Source organism: Haematobia irritans, chromosome 4 (genome assembly GCF_050003625.1).
Source record: "Haematobia irritans isolate KBUSLIRL chromosome 4, ASM5000362v1, whole genome shotgun sequence".
NCBI lineage: Eukaryota > Metazoa > Arthropoda > Insecta > Diptera > Muscidae > Haematobia > Haematobia irritans.
In genome coordinates, this window is record NC_134400.1 from 63,896,717 (window position 1) to 63,921,236 (window position 24,520).

At 37.1% G+C, this 24,520-nt stretch overlaps 3 protein-coding genes across 3 annotated transcripts; 1 reads left to right on the forward strand and 2 right to left on the reverse strand.

Moving 5' to 3' along the window:
- Positions 1 to 966: 966 nt before the first annotated feature.
- On the reverse strand, positions 967 to 8,357 carry LOC142235458 (uncharacterized). The gene is made up of 8 exons (XM_075306713.1): positions 7,709 to 8,357; positions 6,831 to 7,637; positions 6,091 to 6,590; positions 4,632 to 5,956; positions 4,219 to 4,504; positions 3,692 to 4,089; positions 1,187 to 1,320; positions 967 to 1,142 (listed from the first exon to the last, which is right to left on the reverse strand). Exons 1-8 carry the CDS (start codon positions 8,355 to 8,357, stop codon positions 967 to 969), a joined length of 4,275 nt encoding a protein of 1,424 aa, XP_075162828.1.
- Positions 8,358 to 8,457: 100 nt separating this feature from the next.
- On the reverse strand, positions 8,458 to 9,645 carry LOC142235459 (uncharacterized). The gene has a single exon (XM_075306715.1). The coding sequence runs from the start codon at positions 9,643 to 9,645 to the stop codon at positions 8,458 to 8,460; it is 1,188 nt and encodes a 395-aa protein (XP_075162830.1).
- A 2,634-nt stretch (positions 9,646 to 12,279) lies between these two features.
- Positions 12,280 to 13,218, forward strand: LOC142235460 (uncharacterized). The gene has a single exon (XM_075306716.1). The coding sequence runs from the start codon at positions 12,280 to 12,282 to the stop codon at positions 13,216 to 13,218; it is 939 nt and encodes a 312-aa protein (XP_075162831.1).
- The last annotated feature ends 11,302 nt before the right edge of the window (positions 13,219 to 24,520 follow it).

The window sequence follows — 24,520 nt, forward strand, 5'->3', positions numbered from 1 at the left end:
AATCCTTAAGCTTATTTCTGCCGTATGCCAAATCTAATTTGGATCTAATATCAACCATTGAGATGTGTAGCAGACTTTGAGGCTCATGTCGAAATTGTCTCTAGGGAAATCCATTTCGCCTTACGATGCTTAGATAAATTTAAATTCTATTCCAATATTGGATTACCGCAATACGGTCCACTTGTTGAAAATAGCTTTTTTTATTAATCTGGATCGTGTCTCACTCTACGGTAGTGCTAAAGAAAACTACGCTATTGTGAATTTCAAATATAAGAAACCCTAATTGTTCGTATGACATATATTTTATTGGATCATATTTATGCATCTATTATAACTCAATAATACTTTGTCCAATCAATCATCGTATACATTTCTATTTGGATACAATTTCTGTGAATTATCAAGAACTATGCTAAGGTGAATTTATTAATTTCTAATGTTATAAAATAAATGTGTTCTGAATGAATTATATTGGTATAAATATGGCTATGGTCATGATTTCTGAGTGAGCTGAGCGTGAGGTAATGTAGGGCGAGATTTGAACAAAGTCATGGTATTTTTGGGGGCCCTCATTAAGGCATGGAGGTGTCCAAGGGAGTTTGCTTGGAGAGCAACTCATAGGGTGGGATAAATAGGGGATTCACTGCCAACCGAATCCTCGCAAGACATGTCAACAGTCATGAATTGGGATCAATCAAATGAAGCATAGTGAACATAACTAGTGGTACGATTTCAGTTTTTTTTGTTACTGTATGGCACCAAACTCGTGATCGCCAAGGACACCACGATGGCTGAAGCTAAGCCGAGGACCAAATTAGCGTACCACGACCGGCATTCACGGGTTCGAAGTATCGTCAGCAGGTGCTTATAGTTTCTCCCATACGCCACCTACTGACACAAAGTATACCACAACATACATAACAATACATTCAACGGTTTTTGAACATTTGTCAGTCCAAACATATCTCACGTCTGCCTCAAAAGCTCATGTAATGGTTCCAATACAGTGGACATGTCAGGGATGAACCTTCTGTAAAAATTCACCATCCCTAAAAAGGTCTGCAATTCGTTAACATTTTTAGGATACGAAATGTTGGCAATCTCGCTTACTTTATCGGGATTTACATGCAAACCATTTTTATCTATTACATGTCCCAAGTACTTAACCCTTTTCGAAAAAAATCACACTTTTCGGGGGATAGCTTGAAACCAGCAACATGTAAAATTTTCAAAACCTTCTCCAAACGCTCAATGTGACCCTTTTTGTCAGATGCGGTAACTAGAATTTCATCGAAGAAAACAACAACACCATCTAATCCACTAAAAATCCTATCCATAATTTTAATGAGTTGTTCAACATGAGAGAGTGATCAATTGTATGAGTTGTTCAACATGACAGAGTGATCAATTGTACTTATGCTTGAGAGCACTGGTAAATAATACATACATTTATATACGTAATTGTTATAATGCACATTTGAATAAATACGCTCTCTTAAATAAATGTGTTATCCGTTAAGTATGACATACTCAAATTCTTAACTATACTACAATGATCAAAACATTTTAGATTGTGACCATATTCTTTTAACTAGAAGAAAAACATTTTCAATGAATACCATAACATTTTAAATCGTGACCATTGGTTTTCATTCAAACCAAATTCAAACCAAATTCAATTATCATCATGGTTGCAGGTTCCAATGTTACATGGTTGCCGCAAAAATAGCTCCTATCATATTATTTTGCTCTTCGAATATGATTGTGACAATCATGTTTCTTCTCTGCGTGTGATGTAATACACGTTTTCATCCAGAAGTTCTTGATATGCAAAAAGAACTTTGTTTGAATTGGTTGCACTTTGAAAGTTTTCTGGAAACTTTTCTTTGTTCATTCCTTCGTCATTTTTTCATCGGCCAACATCTTCCAAGAATATAACATCCAATGATTTTAGTTTTCTGCAAAACAATCGAGTTTAGTTATTTCCATTAGGTTTTCATTTCACTTTTTACTAATTATAGTTAACTTTTTGGATTAATTTCAGTCTATTGTCAAAAATTTTCATATTTTTGTATTTCTTCCAACTGACCACGTACTTCGTGGCACAAAATGTATTGAGAACCACAAAATTCGATTTCCTCAAGAACGTTGGTGTCACAAAATTGTTATAAAACTCATTAAAATTCGGAGAATTTGCAAGGAACGTGCTGGCCAGGGAGTTAGAATAAATTTCCGGCAATATGAATTCACCAAATAGCAAATTAAACCGATGATGCGATGTAAATTAAAATATCGATGTGATGCGAATTATCATCCAGTAGTTGTTGATACCAAGTTTAATTGGTTGCACTTTGATTTATGGAAACATTTTTCATCGGTCAGCTTCTTAATCATTTTTCATCGGTCAGCTTCTTAATATTTCCAAGAATGCAGTATCCAAAGCACCAAAGATTTTAATTGTCTGCAAAGAGATTTGAGTTTAGTGATTTCCTTAAAGTTTTCATTTCATGTTTTATTTTTACTTACCAATAATTATAAAATATTTTGAGTAATTTCAGTTGATTATCAAAAACATTTTTTCTAAATTTTTTTATTTCTTCCACGAACTTCGTTGCACAAAGTATTACTGAAAACCATGTGGTTTTTCGTTGCATTTCAAGGTAGTGTTTTGTTTTTTTTCTCCAATTATCTTCAACGCATTATCAAAGTTTTCGTCAACATTGTGGCGGATATAAAAAATAAAACGCAAAGTTGGTTATGGTTTTATAATATTAAATAAGGGTAGCCGTAAGCTTTATTCAGGTTGTTTTGATTATGGGTAACGAGTTTACCTTTTAGTTTACAACGATATGTAAAGACCAATATGAAAAAACGATCCGAGTGATCCAGAGGTTTATTTAGCATTAACAAAAACAATAATCAAGATGGAGAAGGTGGGGGCGTCAATCATATCAAAACCAACGAATTACTCGGTAAAATATGTGCAAAAGTCCCACAGGTTTGCAACAAGGTACGAAAATCAAAATGAAAGTTGCCAGTACACGTAGAAAACGAAAACGACAAATTAAGCAACTTATTTATTCTAACTTCAACATTGCCGCCCACCTTGCAACATCGTGATATGTTGTAACTATATACAAAGCTTATGACTAAAAGGCACAGTGCAGTGTTTCATATTTTCTATCTTTTATTCCATTATTTTTTCTTCAAATATTTAATTCAATTCTTTTCAAAATTCAACTTATAACTAATTGGCCAGTAGGGACCACAATAAGCACATAAGTGCTCCAAAAAATTAATCGGCCAGAAAGGACCGCAGTGAGTCAGTAGGGACTCTAGGGTACTCTACGGGCAGCAACCACAACAACACCAACAAACGTGGGCCAGTAGGGACCACGGCGAGCCAGAAAGGACTCAAATGTTGCACACTCCCGAGAGCACCCAACCAAATATGGTATAATGCGCCACGGGCAAAGCAGGCGCCGTATAGACTCGGTCCGTGACGATGCGCGCGTAGACTTCGGGACCAAAAACGACCGCTACTCGACCGACGCGGTAAAACTGGGGATCCGCCAACGGAAGGCCCAGAAATGAGTCCTTAATTCTCTCCGGAACCGATTCTGCCGGAGTACGGACATGCTCCAAATTAGCAACCCTCGCGAGCAATGTTATCCGCTGTAATGGGTCGTACGCTGTAATGGCCACGGTCAACCGACAAATACGAGCGCCGTCAATGGTGGACACCGGAAGTCGCAAGTTTGCGACCATCGAGGCACAAATTTGGCTCTGGCGTGTGCAGTTGTCAATCACCGCTCGAACAGCCACAGACCCCCCCGACGAACTTATGCGGACAACCAGGCTCGGCGACAAAGAGACGACACATTGCAACGGTAGATGCCCAATCATCGCAGCCGCAGCACACGCTCGCGTTCCGTCTTCACCGATGCGCGAAGAAACTACGGGAGTCCTAAAATGAGCCCGGCGGGAGGTTCGCGACTTCCTAGCCCGGTCCGCCTCAACGGGATCCGAGTGTAACCTGGTGTGATGGTCGCCGCCGCACTTCTCACACCCCTTACCACTCACGCAATCCTTCGTTTGGTGGGTGTGAGCCAGGCAACGCGAACAATAGCGAAACCTCACAACCATCCTAATGCGCCGCTCGGAAGACATGCCTAAAAACTTCCTACAAAACCGAAGAGGGTGCTTCCGACCACACACCCTACACGAGAAAGATTCCGTGCCGCTGGGCTTCTCAATCGCAACCGCTTTCGAGGACGGTTCGGACTGTGCAAACACACATGTCGGTGACAGGGTAGTAATTACTGACGACTGTGGAGGAGCCAGGACAGGTACCGGATTGACGAGGGCGGGAGTTTCCTCAGCTAGTACTGCTTCCGAAATCCCCGTGGTCGCAGTTTCTCTACGGATCTCTTCCTCCGACATTTCCATCAATTCGTCGAAATCTTCCAAGCCGTCGTCGAAGAATGAGATCTTTTTCATGATACTGCGAGAGGAAATTATGTTATTAACAAGACGACTGATTGGTCAGAATGACCAATTTGGTTACGGGTCGCCTTACAACACCATTTGCAGTACGAACGTCAGCGACGCGAATGTGACCATCAACTCACGGAAAAACGTCCACAACACGTCCCAACCTCCACGATGTGGGAGGGAGCTGTTCATGCCTAATAACAACCAGATCTCCCTGAGCTATACTACGTTCGGAACACTTCCACTTATACCGCATGTGCAGACTCTTCAAGTACTCCTCTTTCCATCTTATACAAAATTGATGGGCTAGGGCCTGCACTTTTCGAAACCGATTAACCAAAGACAACGGCTTCTCAGTAACAAGGACCTCCGCGGGTGCGAGAAGCGGAGCACCTATCAAAAAATGACCGGGAGTGAGCGCATCTAGCTCATCTGGATCCTCGGACAATGGACAAAGAGGGCGCGAATTCAAACAAGCCTCTATCCTAGCTAGAACCGTCGATAGCTCCTCGAACGTATGCCTCAGATTCTGCGCCTCCTTCCGAAAGTGAAGCTTAAAACTCTTGACCCCAGCTTCCCACAACCCACCCATATGTGGAGCACCAGCTGGGATGAAACGCCACGACAGGCCCCGGTGAGCAAAAGCCGAAGAAACGGAATCACAACCTTCCCTAAGAAAAGCTTTAAAATCCCTCTCGATTTCCCGAGACGCGCCAACAAAATTGGTGCCATTGTCCGAAAAAATGGTGTCAGGACAACCGCGACGCGCAATAAAGCGATGAAATGCAGCCAAGAAGTTTGCAGTCGACAAGTCCGACACTGCCTCCAAATGAATAGCCTTTGTACCAAAACACACGAAAACGCAAACATAGCCCTTTGTAATCTTACAATACCGACCAGTAAATGACTTTATCTCGAAAGGACCGGCAAAGTCCACCCCAGTAATAGTAAAAGGTCTGTCAGGAATAGTTCTCTCCGGAGGAAGCGCAGCCATAATCTGACTACATGACCGCTTCCTCTCCAAAATACAAGGCTTACAATTGTGAATAACCGTGCGCACCAGATTCTTCACACGCGGTATCCAATACTCGATCCTTAAAATCCGCAACACCAGCTGATTACCTCCATGAATCGAAACTAGATGAACAAAACTAACCAATAGTTTTGAAAATCGACACCCATATGGCAAAATTATGGGATGCCTCTCACTATAGGAAAGAGTAGGCGAACGAGACAACCGACCGTTCATCCGCATCACACCCTTATCATCCACAAAAGGATTGAGAGCCAGCAAAGAACTCTTAGAGTCTAAAGGCCTTTTCCTCAACAAATTCATATAATCCGACGCATAATTAGCCCTCTGTGCCAAAACCACCAAACGAAGTCTCGTTTCCCTAATCTCAGCCGACGAAATACACAGACTCGGAAATTCAACACGACCTCTATATGCCGAATGAGTTCGCTGGAAAAAACGCAACATATACGATACAACACGTAGCGCACGGTCAAGCGAAGAAAACCGCTCCAGAATGTCCTCGCCCGCAGAAAAAAACGAAGCATGACTTCTGATGGAACGAACCTCAACATCGGTCTCACACTGAGCCAAGTCCCGAATGGACCATAATCACGGGATAACCAATGCGGCCCATGCCACCAAATACGAGATGCCGCCAAATCTGCAGGAGTAACACCACGGCTACCAATATCGGCAGGGTTATCCTCAGACCTCACATGATACCAATTACCATGACCCACATTCTCCTGAATACGACAGACCCTATTGGCCACAAATGTCGTCCATGTGGATGGAGTCTTCCTCAACCAAGACAGGACAATAGTCGAATCCGTCCAACAATACACCTGACTGAACCCAATACCAATCTCGCGAACTATAGTCTTCAGCAACTCCGAAGCCAAAACCGCGCCACAAAGCTCCAAACGAGGCAGTGAAATTGACTTCAAGTGGGCAACTCTCGTCTTACATGATAGTAAGTGGACGAAAATCCGACCATCGGGCGTAACAACCCTAATATAAACTACCCCCGCATATGCCTTTTCCGAGGCATCTGAAAAAACATGAAGCTCGGTACTCGCCCCTGGAACATATTGAACCCATCTAGGTATTCTAATAGAATTAACGCCAGGGTACAACTCAACAAAAGATTTCCATGCTCGCTCAGTGGAAGGCGAAAGAAATTCGTCCCAACCAATGTTATCCGACCATACCTTCTGCATGATGATCTTCGCAGTAACAATAACCGGGCCCTACCACCCAACGGGATCAAACAGCCTCGCGATGGCCGAAAGAACTTCCCGTTTCGTAAAATGCGACCTACTACTGATCGGATCCACCGAGAAATAAAACGAATCCAACTGGGCATTCCACCTAATACCCAAAGGCTTCGAACTGCTCGCCTCAACGAAAGACAAAACCTGGGCATCCACCAAATACTCCAAAGGCAATCCATCTAAAAGGGCCCTATCGTTAGCTGTCCACTTCCTGAGCTCAAACTTCGCCGTAGAAAGAGCAGCCACCAACTGATCCCGCGCCGCCAATGCAGACTCAAGATCATGACCCCCCGATAGAACGTCGTCCACATACATAGATTTGCGCAAAATGTGCGCCGCGAGCGGACATCTGTCCTCCGTATCATCTGCCGACTGCAGAAGCGTCCGAATTGCGAGATAAGGGGCGCAATTAACGCCAAAAGTTACCGTCTGTAACTCATAGTCCCGAATTGTCCCATCTGGGGAGTCTCTAAAAAGAATCCTCTGCAGCGGAGTGTGAGCAGGATCCACACGAATCTGTCTATACATCTGAGTGATGTCACAATTGAAGACAAACTTATACAGTCGCCACCTCAAAATGAGCAACACAAGGTCAAGCTGCAAAGTCGGTCCAACATGAAGAATGTCATTCAAACTATTCCCATTAGACGTCTTATTTGACGCATTAAAAACCACACGAAGCTTAGTGGACTGCTTCGCAAGATTTATAACCGGGTGGTGAGGCAAATAACATGATAACGTGCCTGGCGGGACCGTGGAGGAGACTGGTCTCATATGATCCAATTCAAGATATTCCCTCACCACATTGTCGTACACAACCTTAATGTCCGGTTTCCGCAAAAGCGACGTAGATACTGTCGTTTTGCGACAGTATCTCCGTAATGAGAAAAATCCGCCTTGAGTGGTAGCGTAACAATATACCTACCATCCGAGTCCCTGCGGGTGGTCCGAACAAAGTTCTCCTCACAAAATCTGTCCGAAGGGGGCAAACTCTTGCCCCGTGGCGTCTCCTCCAACTGCCAAAAGCGCAAAAGCGTCTTTTCAATATCGTCCTCATCGCGAACCGAAATTGTTGTCGAAAACGAACAAACTTGAGCTACAGGAATAGGACCCGTGACAAGCCAACCAAAAATACTATTCTGCGCATGTAGAGAAGCAGAAGTTATCTGACGACAACCTTCCAACAAAATCTTTGGATAAAGATCCGCACCCAACAAAACCTCGACAGGACGAGATACAAATAAATTCGCATCTGCCAACTGAATATTCGGTATCTCCGACCTAAGCTCCGTTGAAATCGAAAAGGTAGGCAAATTCCCCGAAATAGACGGTAGCACCCAAGCAGTCGTCTCCAAAAGAATTGAAGCATCAAGAGGAGATCCTATCTTCAAAGTACATAATCTATTCGACGTTGCCGAAACTGCACTATTAACACCCGAAATCGTCACCCTAGTTGTCTGTACCTCCAGTTTCAATCGATTTTGCAGGCGCTCCGTGATAAACGAGGCCTCAGACGCTGGATCTATAAGTGCACGAGCGGGATACGTAACTCCCTGATACACGATATTGATCATCGCCGTCCCCAATAGTAGCGACCTATTTTGCGATAAATGGAAAACTTGCCGTGATACCACACCGCTCGAAGTAGACGGTTGAAAACTAAGCGGATTCGGGTCAGACGGTGCCAGTGCCAGAAACATTGGTGGAGGCAGCGGCAGCCAAATCCGAACGGGCCGAAGCCAAACCATCGCGATGCAATAAAGAGTGATGCCTTTGATCACATTTCGAACAACGGTGTTTTCTCGCGCAATCCTTAGCCTCGTGGCCCTTTACCAAACAATTCAAACACAGGCGATGACGTTTTATCGACGAAAAACGCTCCGCAGGCGAAAGTTTCCTAAACTTCTGACACGCCGAAAGTTTATGACTATGCTTCGGACATAATATACAGGCCGACTTCGAACTTAGACCGGGCTGAGGGGTCACCGTACTCGCCAAATGAGTCTTAACCCTCTGGTCCTTCGAATGAGACTTTTCCTCGCGTAGATCATGTAAACACATAAGAGTGCGAACCCTTTCCGTAAGGAAGCTGTCCAACTCATTCCACGATGAAAGAGCAGACTTGTCCCTAACACTCTGCTCCCACAGAATCTGCGTGATCCTCGGCAAACGTTGAAGACAAATGAATACGAGTATCTGGTCCCAATTATCGGTGGAAACCTCATAAGTGTTCAATGCCGAAAGACATCCATTAATTCCGCGGTGAATTGACTTTAACCCCGAACTTGTCTCAACCGTTACCGCCGAAATGGCAAAAAGAGACTTAAGTTGGTTATGCACCAGGACCCGCTTATTGTCGTACGCATCAACGAGGGCCTTCCACGCCAGGGCGAAGCTCCGATGTGTAAGAGGAAATTTCGAGACGATTTCCCTTGCTTCACCGCTTGTTTTCCGCACTAGATGACACAAGCGTTCGACGTCAGTCAATCTCGAATTATTAACGTATACCGCTTGAAATAAAGCCCGGAATGTGGGCCAACTTAGACAATTTCCCTCAAATATATCCGTATCGCAAGGTGGCAAGGTTAAGTTGTGAACCATATCACAAAGTGGGGGGCCGCCCACGGCAACCTCACCTCCAAACTTCTCATTGCCATTACGAAGCCCCATTTCATCCCGATTAGCCGTCACCGAAGAAGAAGCATTGTTGATCAACACCGCTTCCGATCGTTCGCCCGATTTGTGCGACCCGATACTTTGTCGCGATACTGTAGCGACCGATGTCACAGATGAAGTAATCGAAGATCTACGTGACCGCCGAAACTGAGCCAATTTCCGATTTATCGCGGACAAACAATTCATATACACTTCATGCGAAGTCTCATATTTACCCTACACGGAATCAATATCACTGGACGGTGTATCCCCGGAATCTTGTAACGCAGCTAAACACTCGTCAAATGTGTTCTGAACACGCTCCCACAATTTCCCTAATTCGACCTGACGAATCTCAAGACTAAAGACATCCAACTCCTCCTCTTTCATACCATTAAAATGAGCATGAAATTTAATCAGGGCGTCAGAAATCCTGATGAAGCGTTTAACCACCGAGACGGACATCCTATCTCAAGTTCAACTATCAATATGAAGCACGCAAAGAAAATTCGAAAATTCAATGTAGCCAAGAAGCAACAAAAACGACTCAAAAACTACAGCGGATCACCAACTATCCGAGACTCAAAATCAAACGGACAAACCCGAGAAAATCAAAAATCTTCAAAATATATCAAATTCCCGTAACCCGTACAGATAAAACGTACCCTATCTATCAAAAAATTGTCTAGGAACCAGAAATGCCGAATGTAGGGTGCACACGAAAGCTTGATACGATAAAAAATTGTATACACACAATAAACGGGAAATCAATAAATATAAATGTAAATCAATAATAAAAATAAAGATTTATTCAATAAATACTCAAAATCAAATCAAATATCGAACGACCGAATAATTTCTCTCCGTGTGAAAGTGCAAAAAATCTCCCAGTGTACGGAGAATGAACGAATGCTTTGACTTAAATTCGAACTATATCGACAATTATTCACACCTTTGAATTCAACTTGAAATCTAATGTAGGCAAACCACGTAGTGTGCTGCCCCCTTATGCGCTTTACAGACTATCAGTTATTCCGGACGACAGTGCTCGTGTCTAACATATCCCATATATTGTGCACATTATAAGTTGAGTCCGAAGGCATAATCGATACTGCTGCATGTGTATGGGAACGATAACACATTTACCGATTATTTAGTCATCGCCGACAAGTCGTATCGATCCGGCACACTGCAAGATTCTTTACAAACACCGACATTCCGTCCGGAATAACTGATAGTCTGTAAAGCGCATTAAGGATTTACTTGACGATCGATAACCGATAACCCGATAGTACGTAAAGTGTCCGATTAGTCACAACACTACAGAAATCGACCAAAAGCGCAACACTGATGAGAACAAAACAAATAAAGCTTTTTGTATGCTCTCAAATGTATGAAAATAAATGAAATAAAAATATGTAAACGTTATGTATGTAATTTCAGCTAAGGAAACGCGGAGAAGTGGTGAAATTACGAAAAAAAGAGAGTGATAAATATATGAAGTGAATACTGGTGCATAAAGTGGTGAACACAAACAATTCAAGTTATTTCTCAACGAGAATATTGGGACAGACGGCGAAATGGAAATACAAAAACAAAACACTGTAGTGCGTTTTGCCGTCGGCAAATGAGACTTTACTTTAAATCAATGAAAAACGATATTTTCACCAAACAAAAGCAAATAACCCACTTTAAATCAAACGAGCACCAATATTCACTGATATCACTGAACTTTTTATACCACTTTTAAGAATATTTACAATCCGATTTACATCCGAAAAATTAATTCAAATCGCGTAGTGTTGTAAGACAACCCCGAAATATATACGAAACCAAGCAAATTATTGTTGTTTCTCGCGATTCTATTACTTTTGCACAAAAAACACTGCACTACACCTATTGCCCCGCCCACTCGATATCCACCTGTATTTATATATTGAATCTTGTTGTTCAAAGTCTAGAATTATAATGACGACTTAGTTACTTGAATTGTTTATCACAATGGACTGAATAGTCTAAGTGAGCCTGAATCTTAATCGGGCTGCCACTTTAACCTAACTTGAATTGTTTTTGTTTTTCAATAAATATTAGAATGGAATGGTGTTTAGGTAAAGGGTTGTTATTGGGGTTTTTCTTAAATATGTCGACCGTCAGAAAAACAACATCTAGGCTCTGAATTCTAAGCCATAGGAATCGTGTTTTTTGTTGTCAACATTGTTACATTGTTGGACGTGTTTTCAAGTTGCTCCAATTAAAATTAAAATTTCATTGTGAATATCTCGCTTAACTTGTGCTAAAACCGGTGCTTAACGTGATCTAAAGCTTTTGCATTCTGTTCGACATATTTCGTTTGAGCTGTTTTGTGTTGAAAGCTGTATTTTTATAAAGTTTTATAAAACTGCAAACCATCGAAAGCAATACAAATATTTCAGTTTTTGTTGTTGTTTCGAGGTTTCTGTAAACAAAGAGAAAAGGCGCTTTGACCTGTGAGTACACAAATTAGAAACGTCAGCTTACTCCTCACTCAATAGTGTTGGCCAGCGAAACGTCATTCCACTGTTCTCCTTCTGTTTTGATTGATAAAAGCTCACTTCAAAAGTTTTTCTGTGGTTGTTGATCAGGCTAAGTACTAATCACTGGTTGTTGAAATAGCTAAGTACTGAATTTGCTAACCTAAACTCAACTCTGATTTTGTATATGTCTAGAAGTATACTTTGGACTTTACGTAATAAATTTCACATTTGATTTCAAGTCTGCATCATATATTTATTCATTGCGAAATTGTTGGAAATATATTTGCATCCACATTGTTGTCTTTGACATATTAAGAAAAATTGAAAAATGGCTTGCCCTATACCATCGTGTCGTATCACTAAATTGGATGAACAAATGATTTCGTGCTGGATTTGTTCAACAAGTTACCATTCAAAATGTGCGCAATTAGCAGCACGCACAATTGACAACTTACGTGAAGATAAGGGTCTGCGGTGGTGCTGTGAAAAGTGCAAACATATTGATGGCGAGTTTTTTACCTTTTTTAAAAACTGTAGAGCCAGACTCGATGATATTTCGAGGGATTTTGATTTGATCTCAGATCGCTTTAAAAAATATAAGAATATTCTTGATAATTCTTCAAACTTGGACATAGTGTTACAATCACCAACTGAAAACTCCAGAAAAAGGAAGAAATCTAAATCTAACAAGAATTCATCTAACAATGAGATTGAAACAATTTCTCCGACACTAGTTAACACCAATAATAATATTCACGATTCAGAGACTGTTGTCATTCCTACTAACAACGCTGAAACTGCACCTTTACCTATTCCACCTATTATTATTACCCCGTCGCATTCGAATTCACTGAACACTGGAACAGTAGTGGCACCAGCTACTGTGTTAACTGATACTAATGCATTCTTTTCTCCTTTTAATACACCTACAAATCAATCGCCTGCTGGTTCAGCTCCAAAACCTTTAAGGGTCTTACCCCCAATGAAAACCATTTTTGCTGCCCGTTTTGCTCCAGAAACAACTGAGGATGATATTCATTTCTACATAAAATCAAAACTGAATGCAAATGTAGACATTAAGGTATCTAAACTGCAATTTGTAGAGAGGAGGAACAAGTCGTCATTCAAAATTTTCGTACCTGAGGACATTTTTGACACAGTGGTCAATCCGGAATTTTGGCCTTACAGAGCTGTGGTGCATGAATTTGTTTTTAGAGATAGAGTTGCCCGTTTACCTGCACGTCCCGTTGAGCAATCAAAAAACTGAATAAAACCCTGTCTGATACGAATTTTACTTTAGTTTATCAGAATGTTAGGGGACTTAACACAAAATTATGCAACCTATATACGGATAGCTTCGGCTTTGATTATGATTTGATTATATTTACTGAAACCTGGCTTCAAAGTAATATCTTAAATACTGAAATCTTATGCGACAAGTACCAAATTTATAGATGTGACCGCACAACTGGTTTGAAGAAATCTGGTGGCGGCGTCCTAATTGCTGTTTCTTCGAAATTTGCTTCATCAAAAATTGATATTCCAAATGAACTTCAAATTGAATATATAGGAGTGAAAATAAGGTGCGGCCATAATTCATTGTTTGTGACTTGCTCCTATATTCCTCCTGGTTCTTGTAACGATGTTTATAATGCTCATTTGACTGCTATCCAATCGGTCCTATCTACTGCGAGATCCTCTGATTTGATTGTTTTGTCTGGTGATTTTAACATTCCATCTATTACATGGAAATATTGTGAGGAAGTGAATTACTCCGTACCAATGCTAAGAAATGGATATCAATCTGAATTTGTTGAAAACTTGTTAAAAGATGGTCTTTTTCAAATTAGCAACATACAAAATTCGAATAATAAATTACTTGATTTATTTTTTACAAATGAACTAAAAGATGTGTTTTTATCACACGTCAATGCCGTTGTAAATCCTGAAGATGTTCATCATCCCACTGTCTGTATGGATATAAATATGTCTTTTTCGAGATCTATGCGAAATAAACTCGTATTGAAAACTGATAAAATATTCTCTTTTAATAGAACTGATTATGAAAAACTGAACTCATTACACGGATGAAAAAGGCTGTTTTTCATATGTTTGGCTATAAACATTATATGTTTGGAACACAATATTTTTGAGTGCAAGCATATAATGTTCATAAACTAGCATAACATGTTTGGGACATATATGTTAATATGTTAGAACATATTATGTTTGGGACATAAAATGTTTGTAAATATAAAATGTTTGGATGCAAACATATATTAATTTAGAAATAGCCTATAAACATATATGTGTTCAGTAGCTTGGAGCGCTATTTAACAGGGAGCGATATTGAATTAAGTTGGTGGTTGTTGCTTGTTATTACAAAATTAACATTTTATTTTTCCTTGGGCAATTGATCAGCTACTTCTTTGATCCTTACAAACTGTGTGGTCCGCTGTTCGAATCCCCGTCCGGCAAAAGGTAAAATAAAAATAAAAAAAAATCATACAATTGAATAATTTCTTCTACAATGTTTGTATTACAGAAAAAGGTGCTAAGAACTAAAAAATCTCGTGGAAGTGAGAAAGATGTTGGGGAATATACAATTGGGCAGAAACAAAATTTTGAGCATTCAGGTCGAAAACCTATGTTGTTAGCACCTATATTACCTGTTTATTTTCATAATTCGTTATGATTGTAAATATATAAATAAATAAATAAAATTTTGAGCACAATATTGTTTGGGAGAATTTTTTTAAGCATATAATATTTTTGGGTGCAAAATGCTTCCAAACATATTATATGTTCACATAATAACATATTGTTTTTTGGAAGACAACATTATTGAATTTGGATGCACAAATACAAAATGTTTGAAACTTAGACTACCCAAACATATATTGTTTAGACTAATATGCTTTCAAACATATTATATATTGGAAGAGATCAAACATATAAATGTTTGGGCAATACCCAAAAATGTATATGCTTGAAGCAAAATATGTTTGGGAGTATATGTTACAGAAGCGATTTTTCTGAGCGTGTACTATTAAATGTGGATTGGAATAAAATCTTACCAGCGAGAAATCTTGATGAATCAATAAATACATTTTATGAAACTTTGAATTCATTCATAGCCCAATCTGTTCCATTAATTCGAATAACTTCTCACACTGGTCCACCTTGGAATGACAGTAAATTACGTAACTTGAAGAATAGAAAGAATAAACTTTATTAAAAGTATAAAAAATCTGGATCTGTGACTGACTATGCAAACTACTCAATTGCTCGTTCAGAATACAACCTGTGGAATAAACAATCCTATAACAATTATTTATCGAAAATTAAAAATGAACTGAAGCTTAATCCAAAGTCATTTTACAGATTTGTTAATTCTAAACGTCAATCAAATGTGTATCCAAGAACCCTTCACTATGGTGCTGTTGAAGGGGATGATAATGAATCTATATGTAATTTGTTTTCAAAGTTCTTTGCAACAACTTACTGCCATAAGGATTTCAAGCAATCTGATGCGTACCCATATAAGATACAGGAATATTCGACATTCACTACTCCATTTATTTCTCCTGATATTGTGATGAGTTATATGGAAAAGATAAAATGTTCATATCGCCCGGGCCCTGATGGGATTCCCAGTAACATCCTCAAATATTGTGCTCATTCTCTTTCGACTGCTCTTTCATTTCTGTTTAATGAATCTTTGCGCACAGGTCACTTTCCTACGTTGTGGAAGAATTCATTTATCATTCCGCTATTTAAAAATGGAAGCAAGTCAGATATTACGAATTATAGAGGCATTGCTAAATTAAGTGCTATTCCAAAACTGTTGGAGAAAATTATTTCTGATAGTTTGAATCATCAAGTCTCCTCTCTTCTATCGCCTAAACAACACGGCTTCCGTAAATCTTGTTCGACCATAACAAATATCTTGGAATTGACTACAATGGTTAATGAAGGCTTTAGAGATCGTTTACAGACTGATGTCATTTATACTGATTATAGTAAGGCGTTTGACAAAGTAAACCATTCACTTTTACTGTACAAACTGCATCGCATGGGCTTCAGTGAATTAATGGTATCCTGGTTTGAAAGTTATCTAAAGAATCGTACACAATTTGTAGTATTTGATAACATTATTTCAAAATCAATACATGTGCCTTCTGGTGTTCCACAAGGCAGTCATCTTGGCCCTCTATTGTTCTGCTTATTTATAAATGACCTTCCATCAGCCATTAAATATGGTTACACTCTCATGTATGCTGACGATGTTAAAATTATAAAGGTTATTCGGAATAGTGATGACCAATCCTTACTCCAATCTGATCTGAATAGCACGTACAGATGGTGCTCATCAAATATGATGGAACTGAACATAAGGAAATGCAAGCATATCTCTTTTTATAGATTAAATTATATCGACACGAATTATAACTTGAATGGCACAACGCTTGAAACTGTTGAATCCTTTAAAGATCTTGGAATACTTTTGGATCGCATGCTAAATTTTAGATCTCACATTTCTATGACTGTAAATAAGGCCTATGGATCATTTGGATTTGTCAAGCGCTGGAGTAAGGAATTTTCTGACCCATTTGTTACAAGAAACTTATATACTTCACTTGTGCGTCCTATCCTGGAATATGGATCTGTAATTTGGGACCCACAGTACCAAATTCATTGCAATCGTATTGAATCTGTTCAGAAACAATTTTTACTGTTTTGTTTACGTCGGAATAACTGGACACCTCAAACCTTGCCGTCTTACAAAGAAAAACTATCGCTCATCAAATTACCTACACTGAAAAGTAGACGTACCATGCTGAATATCTGTTTTATGGTTGATTTAATTAACGGAAGATTTAAATCTGACTTCCTTATTAACAGCATATCATTCAATGTACCCTTTAGACCTACCCGCAACTTTGAACTGCTCCACATTGAATACTTTCGAACGAACTTTGAAAACAACGATCCACTTCGCCGTCTTTGTAAAGAATTCAATAAATTTTATTATTGTCTTGATTTGTCAGAAGAGAAATACAATGTAAAGAAAAAGATAACATTATTATTAAATACTTGATATATTAACAAACAATATGTATATAATGTAATATATTACTGTTAGTCTGTAAGGGTTTAATCCATAGATGAAAATAAAAAAAAAAATCCCTATCTTTGGGGGTAATTACGCCTCACCTTCCGGGGCATTTTCGAAGCAGTGTGCATCAAAAACTTCCGGGTCGCTTGGGCAAACTTGTTGTAGATATGAGAACAAACGAGCCCTTATTAATATCCAGTTGAAGAAGTTATTCAGCCTATCTCCAATATCTTATGAGACATGAACTGCTCTCAAAATATTACAGTGGGATATCAACGCTTGTATATATCTACTTCATATTTATGAGGTCGATGTGGGGAGTTGGTACCCCATTTTACATTATTTATTTGCTTTAATTGTCTTCCAGGCACCACTTTAATTTTATCGGAGCAAACACTGCCTGACAAAACCATCACTCCTAAATGGGCGAAAATGGAAGATTTTCTCACCAACTGGCATCGTACACTCGAATCCGTATCTAAAGGCAGGTACTCTGTTCGGTTTTCGCGTTGAAACTCCATACAAAACCAAAACATGCGAAAAACTAGGGAAATTTTTTCCATTTGTGGTACTTTGTTTTTTTCGAGTTGCAAAACTGACGTAACTCGCGTAGTCAGTATTTTCATAACATGGCGCCATTTGCAATGTGAATTCAGAAATAATTTATTTATTAAAGTGATTTTTGTGAATTTATAACACAAAAGTGGATCTGATTATTATTTAAAAATGTAATCTGATGATTGATAAAACAAAGTTTAAACATGTAGTTGTATTTCCATAATAAACTAGCAACAATATCTAGCCGCTCCCTACTATATGGTAGAATATAATGTGCATATATAACATGAAATTTAAACACGTATGTTAACAAAATAAAAGCTTTATTTGGTGAATTATATTTTACAATCGTTTCATTTGTACTGGGCATCGGGATAATAAACACAAAACATAATTTAAACAAGAGGAGGCACAGCAATTGATGTTCCAAAACAAGCATTAGCACTTCAACCAACATGTATAGTACCGAGGTAGCAATGAATGGAATCACAAGAATTAATTTCTATGTTCCAAAAAATAAAATGCAGCACTGTAAAATTAGTTTTTGATTTCCAAAGATATTTGTAAAATAACTTCGCCTGCTTCTTCTTTTTCAAATTATTTATTTTGTATGCGTGTGTGTGTAAATCGAGCCACTAGTTGCGTATGCATATGTAATCATTTCGTGACAGTCTGCGATGTTGTCAATACATTTCGACGAAATAAACGCAAAATAGTCCCAAAATGGCTGTTTTTTCCCTCAAAATATATTGTCAACACTATCATTTTTCAACGCGAAACAATGATTGAGTGGAACTTTTTTCGCACCAACAAACAGAGTACCGGCCTTAAGGTTCGAAAGGCGTTAAACGGGTCAAGTGTAAAATCTGGTCCAAAGGCGAATGCACAGTCTGGGCAAAATCCAGTAACGCCCATATCCATTCCTTTCAGAGTAATGTAAGCGAACCCAAATGTTTTTTATGCCAAAACGACGCTCATCCAATTAGAAAGTGTCTTCGCTTTTTGACGTTGGCTGAGATAAAAATCCAAATTATGCTCTAAGTGTATATTGACACACACCAGGTGTGCGGCTCCTTAATTTCACAGGAAACGATCTTTGGATGGATCCTTACGGGACATCTCCTTGCCGAACCGGCATGATTCTTTTCCCCGGTAGTGTCTTTTTTAAATTTCACTAGAGAATCAATTTTCGCGTTTTTGGGAGGTAGAGGAACTCCATCGGAAAAGATTTATGTTTTTTTTTATTTTTAATTATATTCTTCTTAATTACTTAACATTTTCAATTTACAATTCATCTTATAATTCTATTCCCACGAATCCATACAAAGCTTGTCTGCAGGATTAATGAATTATAACTAGTTATGTATTTACTATTTCATATTTGCAATTAAGTTCAGCTGTTTCTTTTTCCTCTTCTTTTATATAATAATGGTTCATTTTTGAAAAAAATTATATAAAACTAGTTTTAATTATTTACAAAAAAGTTTTAAAGTGTTTCTTTCTGGCTTTTTTATTTAAATTTTGAAAAATGGTGTTGGTAGCTGGTTTAAAGCTTCAGGCAGTGCTACTGCGAGCGATGCTTTCCCCTAGTTGTTTCAATGTTATGTGTATGGATGATCGGCTCTAGTAGATTTTTCTTGGCTGAAAATTCGTGTATTATTGTTGTTTTGTATAATTCTTTGATGTTAAGTATTTGTAGATCTCTATACATTGTGTGTTGTGGTTGCAGTGTTTGATAAGTGTCGGTGAAAACCGGTGCACTATGGTCTGGCAGACCCAATTTTTTAGCCAAAAATCAAAATTCTAAATTCAAAATTTATTACAGTCATACGATAATAAATACTTTAAAATGTCAGAAAATATAGTTTGTTCAAATATACCTCAAAACCCGTTATTTGCGAGGGCTGTCAACATGTGAAATTTTCTGGATTTAAACTATAACACATGTTGTGATTTTTTACATATCAAGAACACTTTTCAAAGTAAAGTACAAAAATATATTATAAATATTTATAATATGGAAATGAAAGATGATGGTAAATACTTTCATTGTCAAAAAACAAAATGTGAAAATGATAGTGTAATATATATATATATATATATATATATATATATATATATATATATATATATATATATATATATATATATATATATATATATATATATATATATATATATATATATATATATATATATATATATATATATATATATATATATATATATATATATATATATATATATATATATATAATATATATATATATATATATATATATAGATAGATATATAAAGGGTGATACGGTCAAAATTTGGTCCATATAAACTTGACGGTGTGTGTGTGTAGAATGTTGCTCCTATTTTGATTTTGGAATTCACTCTTCAGTTGTCAAAATGCCGTCCAAGCAAGAAGAGCAGCGTATCAAAATTTTGCTCGCGCATCGCGAAAATCGAGCTACTCGCACGCAAAGCTGGCAAAATCGCTAAAAAGTTGCCAATCAACCGTTACAAATGTAATTAAAGTGTTTGGGGAACGTTTGTCGACAGCCAGGAAGTCTGGATCGGGGGGAAATCGAAAACCACAAGCCGCTGAGACGACAAAGAGAGTTGCCGGTAGTTTCAAGCGAAACTCTAACCTCTCTCTACGAGATGCCGCAAATAAGCTGGTTGTATAGTCTACAACCGTGCATCGAGCCAAAAAACGAGCCGACTATCAACTTACAAGAAGGTAGTGATGATAAACAAAATACGACGGCCAAGCGCGATCCCGGAGGCTGTACACGACGATGCTGACGGAAGTTTGACTGCGTGGTAATAGACGACGAAACCTAGTCAAAGAGTTTTATACGGCAAAAGGAAGGGAAAGGAAGCAGATATTTTCAAGCACATAAAACTGTCAAAGTTCGCAAAGAAATATCTCGTTTAGCAAGCCATCTGTACCTGTGGCTTGAAAAGCAGCATTTTCATTGCTTCCGGGAACTGTCAACCAAGAAATTTACGTGAATGAGTGTTTGAATAAACGTCTGCTGCCTTTCCTGGAGAAACACGTTGTTCCGTACTGTTTTTGGCCGGATTTGGCATCTTGCCATTACGGTAAAAATGCCATGGAGTGGTACGCCGCCAACAACATGCTGGTGGTTCCCAAGGACAAGAACCCTCCCAACACGCCAGAGCTCCGTCCAATTGAGAAATACTGGCTATTGTCAAGCGGAACCTAAAGAAGGCAAAAAAAAACTGCTAAGGACGAGCAACAGCAAACTGGTTTTCTGCGGCGAAGAAGGTGGACAAGGTGGCTGTACAAAATCTGATGGCAGATGTCAAGCGTGAGGCCCGGCAATTCGGATTTGGAAAAGCGAAAGCCTAACTGAATATTTTTAAATAAACGATTTCACCGATATATATATATATATATATATATATATATATATATATTATATATATATATATATATATATATATATATATATATATATATATATATTATATATATATATATATATATAATATATTACATTTTCCAATTGTTTTGTTTTATGCGTTATTATGAATTCTCCCACTTTTCTAAATCATGCTCTGCTATTTGTTATGGTAAAATTTTTTCATCTTGTACTACATTTTTCAAATTTAAATTTTATTATTCTTTTGCCAGGGTTGCCATAACCCTGTCGTGAAAATTTGTTCCCTTACGGCGTCGACGTTTTAATTTCTAATCGGCTTCGGACTCACGTATGGTATCAAACCTATATACCGCATGTTTTTGGGACATTTTTAATATATCGCATATTTTGGCGACATTTTGATGTTTAGAGAAGATTTTCTGTTATCTTTCGCATATTTCAGGGATAATAAACATTTTATACCTAATATGAACTTTTTTCGTTAACAGTACAGCTAAACTTTCAAAAACTTTAAATTTTCAAATTGTTACATAACATTTGCTCTTAAAAATACACCATTTTAACTATTATGCATGTCTCTTTTTTACATGTTGTAAAAATGTGCTCATTTTTCCCCAAAAAATCAAGTTTATATGGACCAAATTTTGACCGTATCACCCTTTATATATATATATATATATATATATATCCGGCAATTCGGATTTGGAAAAGCGAAAGCCTAACTGAATATTTTTAAATAAACGATTTCACCGATATATATATATATATATATATATATATATATATATATATATATATATATATATATATATATATATATATATATATATATATATATATATATATATATATATATATATATATATATATATATATATATATATATATATATATATATATATATATATATATATATATATATATATATATATATATATATATATATATATATATATATATATATATATATATATATATATATATATATATATATATATATATATATATATATATATATATATATATATATATTACATTTTCCAATTGTTTTGTTTTATGCGTTATTATGAATTCTCCACTTTTCTAAATCATGCTCTGCTATTTTGTTATGGTAAAATTTTTTCATCTTGTACTCAATTTTTCAAATTTAAATTTATTATTCTTTTGCCAGGGTTGCCATAACCTGTCGTGAAAATTTGTTCCCTTACGGCGTCGACGTTTTAATTTCTAATCGGCTTCGGACTCACGTATGGTATCAAACCTTATATACCGCATGTTTTTGGGACATTTTTAATATATCGCATATTTTGGCGACATTTTGATGTTTAGAGAAGATTTTCTGTTATCTTTCGCATATTTCAGGGATAATAAACATTTTATACCTAATATGAACTTTTTTCGTTAACAGTACAGCTAAACTTTCAAAAACTTTAAATTTTCAAATTTGTTACATAACATTTGCTCTTAAAAATACACCATTTTAACTATTATGCATGTCTCTTTTTTACATGTTGTAAAAATGTGCTCATTTTTCCCCAAAAAATCAAGTTTATATGGACCAAATTTTGACCGTATCACCCTTTATATATATATATATATATATATATATATATATATATATATATATATATATATATATATATATATATATATATATATATATATATATATATATATATATATATATATATATATATATATATAAATATATATACGAATTATAACTTGAATGGCACAACGCTTGAAACTGTTGAATCCTTTAAAGATCTTGGAATACTTTTGGATCGCATGCTAAATTTTAGATCTCACATTTCTATGACTGTAAATAAGGCCTATGGATCATTTGCATTGTCAAGCGCTGGAGTAAGGAATTTTCTGACCCATTTGTTACAAGAAACTTATATACTTCACTTGTGCGTCCTATCCTGGAATATGGATCTGTAATTTGGGACCCACAGTACCAAATTCATTGCAATCGTATTGAATCTGTTCAGAAACAATTTTTACTGTTTTGTTTACGTCGGAATAACTGGACACCTCAAACCTTGCCGTCTTACAAAGAAAAACTATCGCTCATCAAATTACCTACACTGAAAAGTAGACGTACCATGCTGAATATCTGTTTTATGGTTGATTTAATTAACGGAAGATTTAAATCTGACTCCTTATTAACAGCATATCATTCAATGTACCCTTTAGACCTACCCGCAACTTTGAACTGCTCCACATTGAATACTTTCGAACGAACTTTGAAAACAACGATCCACTTTCGCCGTCTTTGTAAAGAATTCAATAAATTTTATTATTGTCTTGATTTGTCAGAAGAGAAATACAATGTAAAGAAAAAGATAACATTATTATTAAATACTTGATATATTAACAAACAATATGTATATAATGTAATATATTACTGTTAGTCTGTAAGGGTTTAATCCATAGATGAAAATAAAAAAAAAAATCCCTATCTTTGGGGTAATTACGCCTCACCTTCCGGGGCATTTTCGAAGCAGTGTGCATCAAAAACTTCCGGGTCGCTTGGGCAAACTTGTTGTAGATATGAGAACAAACGAGCCCTTATTAATATCCAGTTGAAGAAGTTATTCAGCCTATCTCCAATATCTTATGAGACATGAACTGCTCTCAAAATATTACAGTGGGATATCAACGCTTGTATATATCTACTTCATATTTATGAGGTCGATGTGGGGAGTTGGTACCCCATTTTTACATTATTTATTTGCTTAATTGTCTTCCAGACACCACTTTAATTTTATCGGAGCAAACACTGCCTGACAAAACCATCACTCCTAAATGGGCGAAAATGGAAGATTTTCTCACCAACTGGCATCGTACACTCGAATCCGTATCTAAAGGCAGGTACTCTGTTCGGTTTTCGCGTTGAAACTCCATACAAAACCAAAACATGCGAAAAACTAGCGAAATTTTTTCCATTTGTGGTACTTTGTTTTTTCGAGTTGCAAAACTGACGTAACTCGCGTAGTCAGTATTTTTCATAACATGGCGCCATTTGCAATGTGAATTCAGAAATAATTTATTTATTAAAGTGATTTTTGTGAATTTATAACACAAAAGTGGATCTGATTATTATTTAAAAATGTAATCTGATGATTGATAAAACAAAGTTTAAACATGTAGTTGTATTTCCATAATAAACTAGCAACAATATCTAGCCGCTCCCTACTATATGGTAGAATATAATGTGCATATATAACATGAAATTTAAACACATATGTTAACAAAATAAAAGCTTTATTTGGTGAATTATATTTTACAATCGTTTCATTTGTACTGGGCATCGGGATAATAAACACAAAACATAATTTAAACAAGAGGAGGCACAGCAATTGATGTTCCAAAACAAGCATTAGCACTTCAACCAACATGTATAGTACGAGGTAGCAATGAATGGAATCACAAGAATTAATTTCTATGTTCCAAAAAATAAAATGGCAGCACTGTAAAATTAGTTT